We start from the raw sequence: 10,178 nt of genomic DNA, 5'->3' as shown, positions 1-10,178 counted from the left end.
GCCTCCCCACGCGCGCGGGCCCCCCGCATGGCGGCCTCCTCATCCCGCGTCTCATGCTCGCGCGAAAGCTCTGGGCCTACGGCACCGAGGCATCATACTTCTCCGACTCGACGACCAGCATTGGCTTCACGCGGTTCGGACACCCAGCGCGGGCAGCAGGCGCGGGGCTCGCGGTCGTAGCGAATACGGGCTGGCGGTGCGATTGGAAGCGCATGAGTGTTGGACGGCGCCATGTGGGCGAGCGCTGGACGGATGTGCTGGGGCTGGCGTGGGGAGAGGTGATTATTGATGGGACGGGGTACGGGACGTTTCCTGTTGGGCCGAGGGGGATGAGTGTTTGGGTTAGTAGGGAGGCGGAGGGGAGGGAGATGGTTGAGGGGTTTGTCTTGTGAGTTTACTCTTTTCTGATGTCGACATTTTGCCTTTCATTGGCTGCTTGACCATGCACGGTCGCGTATACGCTCGCTGTTCGTATTGTAGACTGACTGCCGTTCTTTTCTTCACCCTAGTATGGGCGACGACACGAAGTACACGGTCGCCGAAGGAGCAGTTGATATAAAGCAATTAAGGAAACCCCTCAAAACCTTCCCCCCATGGCTTCAATCCATAAGAGCCGGGTCAGCAAAAGAGACGCACCAATAACAATAAGCCTTGGAAATAAACGCAAGCCATCAATGGATATTGGATATCCCCACGGATACTCGGATAGATAACGAGACCTTGACATACCCTTCATCCAGTACGAAACACTCAACGCAGCTCTCTCATATCCTCAATCTAAAGAAAAGTGAGACACTCTTTTCCCGCCGAAACGGAAATGCCGCCATAACGAGGAAAGAAATTAGGAGACGTCCTCGTCCCGAGCTGTAGAATGCGTCTCCGATGACTTACCAAGACGATAAAAGCAACGACAACCCATAAACGTGTCTATCACCAGCTTTCGAACAGCGGTACCGTACCGTAAATTTCCGGGAAAGCGGAGAGAGTCTAGCCAGTCAACTCTTTCCAGGTCCTTTTTTTTACATATATCTTGCAACAAAATCGAAATATGGGTAGAAACATAAGCGTTTCCAAAACACTTGCAAGGTATAGAATATAGAGTGCGAGTGGAAGGAAATTTAGAAAAGTACGGTAGAAAGTTTTTTGAAGCCTGATTTCGGGAAGTTGGCCATAGATAATAATAGAATATCGAAATATAATTGTAGACTAGAGAGTGCGCCGGTTTATTTGAGAGTCTGTCGGGTGAAAAGAGGCTTGTGGGATTAGGAGCAGGGAATTTTCACAGCTCGAACTTTACTTGTAAAAGCTAGATTTTCTCAGGAGATGTATGAAGGAAGGAAGGAAGGAAGGAAGGAAGGAAGGAAGTAATAACTCGCTACTTTGAAGAGAAAGAGAAAGAGAAGGAAGGGAAAAAAACTTCGGGTACTGAGTAAACTACCAAGTGAGTTGGTGGGCCCTAACTTTACCCAACCCCTCTAAATATCGAAGTTGGTACTAAAACTAACTACTAGCACGAAATTGAAATGCAAATGGAAATGAAATGGAAAAATCTAAGGACTTGGATACCTGTGGTGGAATGGTCTAAACTAAGAGAGTTGGGAGAGACATTGTTGTTGTTCTTGAAGAAAGAGGGCTGGACGCGGGTTTGAGAATATGGTAAGCTGGAAAGGGCTCTTTAAAGTATTTCGTTGTATTCTTAGGTACGAGTAGGAAGGATATCTTACTAAGAGGGAATATTTAATATGCTGTGCGTACGTACGGTATTTGATATGGTGCAATTGCAAAGACGCCCGAGCCTCATTTTCGTGGAATGTCAAGATAAACATGTCAGCACATGCATGCGCCGCCTACCCACTGCAGATAAGGATCTTCGTGGGTGTGGCTGGCAGGTCCGAACGAGCCGAGAATGATTCCATTGTCTGTTTTTGGTCGTGATAATTAATTTCCTTAGGGTCCCGTACTTTGTACTCGAAGGCCCTACCTAGAGGTTATAATGTTGGATCCTATGTACCTTACCGTATCTCTTTGAAAGGGATCAATCAATATATGTGGGGTTGCGCAAGAAATGTGGCTGGATTCCAGATGTAGATTGCTGCTATGCCAGATTCGTGCATGGAAGGAATATGGCCTATCGGATCCGCAGAACTCACCGACCTCGCGGTGTTGGCTAGATTGGGATGTTTCTACTGTAAACCGGTACTGTATCCCATGTTTAAAATTACAAAGGACGTGGATAATTTATATGGTAAATAATATCTACCAGTAGGTCTGTATCTGCGAATCTGGGGATACAAGGACAAGGACAAGGGCAAGGACATCGGATTAGGAAACTGCTTAGGAATTTACTGGCTTTGTTATTCTTTCCTTTTGTACTGTACTCGTACTCATTTTTCCAACTCTCTGCCAACACCACATTATCCCACCTCCACGGTCACACATGAGGTAAGGTATTCAAGAATTACTCTCGCTGGGAATCATCACCCAATTGTAGTTTATAGCCATCATCGTAGGTGGCTTACAATCTGTACCTTGGACCTTGGACTTTGGACCTTAGACCTTGATATCGTGTTTATTTGTTTCTGGCCTGCCACAAACACACGCTGTACCTATACCCAAAGTAGCGCTCGTCTGACATCTAGCCAGGTCTCTCTCACCTCACCTCCCCTCCACAGAGTCCAGTGTCCACACGGACCTAGTCCGGTAAACAGAACAGACCACCGACCACCAAAAACACCGACCACCAACCGCGCCAGCCCCCAGTCAATACAAGGACCCAGGTACAAACACATCACAGTAACGATCCACTCTTTACCTCGTCTTCCCTCTTTATCCTGCTTCTTGCCCCGACCACTCCGACACTCGTTTTATTCGACATCGAACCGTGAGGATATACATACAGATCGACCAGCTCAATAGCATAATAGCATAATAGCACCAGACAGTCGCTATTTTCCCACCGTCGTCGTCAGCAGCTTAGGATGTGCATCCTATCAATATAGCCCTTTCCGTTGGATCCGCGCGCGGTTAAATCGGTCGAGCTCCCTCAACCAAGCAAGGAAAGAATATCGTTTCGACCACAGGAACGACCGACCCTCTGCTGCACCTGCACACACAATTGACATTCGCAGACTGTCAGAAAATCATTCCATCTGCAACAGGACATTCGCTCATTTGTTTCGACCGTCGACTTTTAATAGTTTGGGCTCCGAGTGTCCTCGTATCGAAGTATCGAAGACGTTTGATCGACTTTGGACCGGACTTGGAGGCTAGGCCAGTCACGCACGTCACCACCAGCAACTTTCAATAATCTTTCAACCTCCTTCGTACTCTAACACAGCTTCTCACCACCCTTATCATCACCGGGGGTTTCCCCTCACTCGATCAGTTCCTTGCACATCTCAATACTCGAATAGATATTAATACCTCACCCTCGGAGCATGGCTCGGTTTCCTTTTCTTTCAGCATCGGCATGGGCCACGGCGTTTGTTCTCCTCAATACCTTAATAACGTCGGTGCGAGCCGATGATGCGTCAGACACAGTACAGGCTACGGACAGCAGTGGGACTGTGGTAGCACTGGCCGTGGACCGATATCCCGCATTATACACAGGAGACTTTGGAGATTGTATGGGAGGGCAGAGCTTGATCAATATCACATCGTTCGATGCAGCTTATTACAAAGATAACATGACAGTTTTGTTCAACCTGGCTGGATCCAGTAATTTGAGAAATGAGTCTCTCATGTGTAAGTGGACCCTGGCAGCCATGGTGAGAGCATCCGGCTAACCTCAACCATAGTGCACATATCCGTCAACGCTTGTAAGCAAATATCGGATGAATGAATACGCTTCATTGCTGACAGAATGTAGATGGCGAAGATAGATTCGACCTCCTCTTCAACCCTTGTAATGCAAACTTTGATACGTGAGTCGTCCTACTTCCTACCATTTAAAGCACTTCTAACGTGACCAGTCTATGTCCAATGAACAGCAGTGTTCCTATCATCGGTCAGGCCATTATCCCAGTATCAACATCCGATGTATCAGCTATCCCAGCCATTGCTCTGGTTATCCCTGATTTCGAAGGTTCCGCCATTCTCCGAATCTTTTCCAATGCCACGCAGACCCAGATTGCATGCTTTTCGTCAGTTATGAGGAACGGTGCCAGCTTTTCACACCCAGCAGCGATTGGCTCGGTACTTGGGGTTTTCACCGTCGTTGCTCTGCTTGCTTCGTTCGCCACAGCCATCTACGGAATCAGCGTTCCTAATATTCGGACACATTACGCCCATTCACTCTCCGTCCTGGTCATTTTTGAAGTCTTCCAGTCAATATTCTTCTCCGGTGCATTGTCTGTCAACTGGCCAAGTGTCAATGCTGCGTGGTTGAGTAATTTTGCCTGGTCTGCGGGTATGATCCACAGCAAATCTATGATCGACTCAATTGACAGCTTTACTGGTGTTTCTGGTAATGCAAGTCAAGTTGGTGGAGCCGGATCTACCGTTCTCAACAATAATGGTGGTCTTCAACAGCAGATCTACGGACGCTCTTTGGAGCTCGTTAATCCATTTTCCAAGAGAGCCGAAGAGCTTGCAAGCCGCCTTTACAAGAGGGCAGCGGCTTCCAACGCTACTTCGGATCCAAGATTGTTTAAATGGGCCGGACTTCCTGTTTCTCCTGGACTGCCAATTCCCGGAAACTGGTCTAATTTTGCTGGTGAACTCTCTGATGTCGGTGTTCCAGCTGCGGATGCTTTCACCGTCGGCTTCGTATGGCTTCTGATTTTAATCCTCATCCTTGTTGCACTTACAGTAGCATTCAAGTGGGTTTTGGAAGGATTGGCTACCATTAAATGGATCAAGCATGATCGCCTCGCCCTATTTAGAAGCCACTGGCTTGGAATTACCGGCCTCGTTGTTCTCCGCACTTTATTCATCTCGTTCTTCATGATGATGACGTTGTCCATGTTTCAATTCTCCTATGGAGGCAAATCTGGTCCGATTGCCATTGCTGCCATTGTCTTTTTGATCTTCTTCGTCGGAGGCCTGGGTATTGCTTTCTATGCCTGCTTCTACAGAGTGAAGTTTGGGCAATACCAATCCTCGCCAGAGCGGATCCACTTGAAGCAGAGAAAGATTATGAAGTTTATTCCATGGCTCACACCAGTTCGCGAAAGCAAACTCGAAGAATCAGAGAGAACTAAAAGTGCGGCATCTGTATCTTTCTTCAAATTGGATTTCGTTGGAGATGATACTGAAGGGCAAAACAGCGTCCACGACAATGTTGCCTACACAAAACGCTTCGGATGGCTCTCCGCTCGGTATCGACGCACCAGATGGTGGTTTTTTGCATTCTGGGTTGTCTATCAATTCGTGAGGGCTTGCTTTGTTGGTGGAGCTCGTGGCAATCCACAGGCTCAAGTATTTGGGAACTTTGTGTGGGAGGTTATTGCTTTCATTGCAATCGTCAAGATTAACCCATTCGAAGGTGCCAGGAATACAGCGCTCGCAGTATGGATGCTTGGTATCAGCAAAGTCGCCACTGCCGGACTTACGATAGCATTCCTCCCTCAATTCAATGTTGCCCGAATTCCAACAACGGTCATTGGGATTATCATCATCATCGTTCAGGGTCTGCTTACCATTGGCCTCTTGATTCTAATCGTTCTTGGTGCATTCTCCAGCTACATGTCACTCACTCGCAATCGCGAAGAGTTCAGGCCACATGGAATGGAGAACATTAGAATGAAGTACTTTGGCCATGTCGCAGACAAGGCAACGGATTTGCCACCTCCACCTCCACCTATTCCAGAAGAACCAAAGGAGCCATACTTCAGCGTCAATGCTGTTCGACGAGCTCCAAAAATTGAAGATGAGGACACTGTTCCGGATCTGGCAAACTTGCCTCATCCAAACACATCTCAGCATTCATTCCCCAACAGACAAAGTAGAGCCAACAGTATGGCACATAGCATGAGAAGTACCAACGCGGGATATGGTAACGTGCCTTTTGGCGCTCGCGTTCACAGAGCAAGTTGGAGTTCTCGAGAATTCCAGAACTGGCAAGAGAACGAATCGTCTAGAGCACCAGACTCGCCATCAACAACTCAATCAAGAGTTGGTAGTGGTCACAACACTGCGAACAATTCAGTCTCAAAGACACCTCTCGTCCGACCTTCCGCATCACATTCAAGTTTAAGATCGTCGACACCGGCAAAGGGTTCGCTCACGCAACACGTTCATGAGCGGATGTGATGAGCGGATTGTTTCAATTACGAAGTTACGATGAAAGCTGGGAATATATAGAAGGGGTCAGGGGTTCAGCGTAATAAAGCGCCAGCATAAGCTGCGGCATTTTTCTTTTAGAATGGCATTCTTCATCGCGTGGAGGACGACATAATCATTCTCGTGCTATTGTAGCAAAGGGGACATGCATGCATCGGATGGCGTTTAGGGAAGGGAAGCACAACCGCCCAATATAGAGGCTTGGTTTAACACGAGCGAGCGAGCAAGCAAGCGACTGCGAGCGAGAATAGAGCTGGAGCATGTAGATTGACTCATCACAATAGAATTAACATTTGAAATCATTCCTTGTGTTTGTTTGTGATTCGTTCAAATGTTTGTAAGCTTGAAATTGTTTGTTGTGCAAGTATGAGTGAGTGGGTATGTGTTTTTCTGGTAGGAGTGCTCATAGCTGGGCTACTGTAAGAGTTCAAGGCTTTAAGAGTTATGTTTTGAAAAGAGGTCCCGAGAGACATTAACTTTGTTGCTTGAAATTGAACTTGGAGATTTGGTAGAAGCCTTGAGGGGGTATTGAATCTTGAAGCTAGGTAGGTAGGTAGGTTGATCCTCCTGTAATCGAGCTATTTTTTCCATTCTATTTCGTACTAGGTACCTATAGATGAATAGATAGATCTTCTCATTCACCAAAAACAACAACATCATCATCATCATCATTATCCTACCACACCCCAAACGCGAAACGCGTCGCAGAAGATATGGGATGGATGGATGGATGGATGGGCAGGCGCGACAGAATACACGTGATGTATGTGATCTAAGCGAATCTCCTCTTCCTTCCTTCAAGGGACGCGTTGGTGTTGTGTTGAGGTTCTTGGGATTTTTATGAATACACATACACGCACCGAGGAACGAATCGAATCAAGGATTGTATTTTTGTGTTGGTTTGAACGTGGGGAAAAGAGAGGGATTGAGGAAAAGAGAGAAAAGGGGAGAAAGAGACGCGATGTTTTACAGCCATGAAAGTACGTCTGTCCTATCGTGTCTGAGATGAGTTGGGTTGGTGTTGGGGGGGGGAAAGGGAAAGAAGGGAAATGCTGATGAGCTGGGAATGTAGTTTTGACGAGTCGCAAGTATGGCGTTGCTACTGTTTGGTTAGTTCTTCTTTTCCCTTTGTATCCCATTCTGTGGCCATTGATTGATGGATTGCTTGATTTGCATTCGAGGTTCAGAGGAACTGATGGATATAAAACAGGCTCGTCGCAACACTCGGCGCGAAATCTTCTGCTAAGAAAGTAACACGTAAAGCCATCACGGACGTTGATGTGCAGAAGGCATGCGAGACTATTATTGAGCCTGAAGCGCCTATGGCATTGCGGTTGCAGTCTAATCTTATGTATGTCCTTTCCCCCCCCCTCCCCCTCTTAATCATTTTCCTTTGTTTTGGGTTATTCTTGTATTCTTCTACGTCTTATTTCCTTTAAATTCCTATATCTATCCATTATCACTAACATACACAGGTACGGCGTAACACGCATCTACTCCCAACAATGCACCTACGTCCTCAACGATGCAGTCGCGGCCCAGACGGCTATGCGTGCCATGCTCAAGAGCAGAGGCGCGCAGCTGGATCGGAATGCGGGGAAGGCGAAGCCGGAACAGTTGATGTTGGCGGATGATCCTGCTTTTTTGCCGGATATGGCGTTGCCACCGCTGGAGTTTGAGGGCGAGATGATGAGTGCGGAACCGGAGAGGGGGGGGAGGAGTCAGAGTTTGATGAGTCTTGGGGGACGCAGGTATGTTGAGAGCTTTTATTTTATGTTGGTTACATGCGTGCGTTGTTTGTGGGGGCTTATTTTCGGCATTCAAGCAATGCTAACCTCCATAGTGGTTCCATTTCTTCAGGTTCCCTTCCACCTCTCAACCTTGGATCATCAAGTGGAAACTCCATTGCGTACCAATTACCATTCGATGACCCTTTCGGTGGCTCTGGTCAGAAACCCTATATCGGTGAGGATGGCGGCGTATTTGGTGAAGAGATGATGTATCAAGACGATATATTCGACATTGACGGGGACGGCAACCTCCTCGACATTCCCGAATCAGTACGCGCAGCTCGTCTCGGCAGCGACTCTGCAGCAAGTGGTCGAGTCAGAAGACAACATGAAGAAGCAGCCGGTCATATTCTGCCTATCCTCGATGGAGAGGGAGACTTTGACATGTTCAACTACAGTGATGATGACATGGCTCTGCCAGATGCTGAGGCCTTCCCAGCCGGTATGTACATGAGTGGAGCTCTTCAGGGAAACGATAAATCCCTCCACGGTACCCTGGCCGACCGCGTCCACTCTCCGATCCCATCGTCCGACCTCCTTTCCTCCATCTCCGCCGACGCTCCTCTCCGCAAGAAGAGAAAGACCAAGGGCAAGAAGAAGCTAGCTGCCGATCAGCTCGTTGAACTCCGCAACAGCGACCTGATTGCGTTTAAAGATCACTATGTTGCAAACATGGCTGCTGCAAGTCAAGTGAAGATTAATCACAAGGCCGCCTTACGTGCAAGGAACAACGCATTCCACTACGTTTACGGCAACGGTCTTTTAGGCATCGGCGATGGTCTTGGGTCCATGAAGCTTGCTTCCCCATTGAGCATGTTCGCAGGCGAAAACCTCCTTTCCCTCATCACTGGCAAGCCAATTGTCTCACCTGTCAAACGCTCCAAACGTGGCCGTCAGGAAGAACACGAACAAGAACAGGATCAAGAACCATCTAAGCGCGCCCGTCTTGGTGAGGAAGAAGTCGGTCGTGGCCATGGATTCGAAAACGATGATCAGATGTTTGACTTTGGCGGAAATGATTTCCATCACGATGCCAGCAGTTCCGGCATCGAAATCGGTCGAGATGCACAATCTGCTCTCCCGGACCTCCCCTCATCCGCCCTCCTCCCCTGGAATGTCTCCGCATCTCTACGCGGCTCGAATAAAGGCGCAGCATCCCTCGCGAGCAAGAGACTCATGTCCGCATCTCCGCTTATTGGACGGGGCTCTGCACTTCCGGACCAGTTCTTGGATGATGAGATTATGTATGGACGCGATGACGAGTTTAGCCAAGCCCAAAGTGCGGGTATTGGTCGTGCTCCTGCTCCCAGCTCTTCCCACGCCCCTGGGTTCGAGAGTCTAGGCGGTGGGGATGGCGATGAGTTTGAGCTCTTCGGACCGGCGGCGAATGTCGATACGCAGACGGCGGGGACGTCGCAGTGGGTTCGCCAGGCGTTGGATCGGGAGAGTAATAATTTCTTCCAGTATGTAAGGAATACTATTGAAGAAAAGACTCCTGATGAACTCGGTGAGGACGAGCCTGGATTTCAAGAGAGGGGGGAGATGGAAGTGATAACAGAACCGTCACCTTCCAAGAGCTATTCGATGAGCAGAAGAACACCGCCATGGTCGCAGCGCAGGCTTTCTATCACGTTCTCTGTCTGGCAACTAAACATCGGGTGTGGGTTGTGCAGGATGAGGGTGATGAGGTGCTGGGAGGGGAGATTAGGATTGGTGTTTTTTGAGATTGAGCGGGCTTGTGTTGTGTTGTGTTATTGCTTTGTGTTTTGTGTTTGAGTAGGAATGGATGGGGTTTTAAGGTGGATTGGAGCGGACTAGGGTGGACTGGACTTGGGGGGGAGTGAAATGGGTATCAACTTGGCTATATATACAATTTTGCTCTTTTGCTTGGGAGGGGTTATGGGATGGAAAGGGGGCATCAAAAGGTAGAAAGAAAGGATGATTTGATACCCCATTTGCTACACAGAGATAGATAGATGAATACCCAGATCAATTGCTATCACATCAGATTATAAAAACTTCGCCCTATCTTATTATTTATTCGTAAGTATTCATTGCTCTTGATATTTCATTAGTACTGTATTATATGTACTTGGAAGCATAATA

General features: G+C 48.0%; 1 protein-coding gene across 1 annotated transcript; it reads left to right on the top strand.

Moving 5' to 3' along the window:
- Nucleotides 1-3,413: 3,413 nt before the first annotated feature.
- On the top strand, nucleotides 3,414-6,252 carry LHYA1_G008760 (uncharacterized protein; the record flags this gene model as incomplete). Its single annotated transcript, XM_031153678.1, has 3 exons — nucleotides 3,414-3,767; nucleotides 3,862-3,923; nucleotides 3,972-6,252. Coding segments are annotated over 3 exons (2,697 nt in total), but the record flags the coding sequence as incomplete, so codon positions are not given.
- Between the last annotated feature and the right edge of the window lie 3,926 nt (nucleotides 6,253-10,178).

The sequence above is a fragment of the Lachnellula hyalina genome, assembly GCF_007821495.1.
Source record: "Lachnellula hyalina strain CBS 185.66 chromosome Unknown contig00247, whole genome shotgun sequence".
NCBI lineage: Eukaryota > Fungi > Ascomycota > Leotiomycetes > Helotiales > Lachnaceae > Lachnellula > Lachnellula hyalina.
This window is presented reverse-complemented; position numbering and strand designations above follow the sequence as displayed.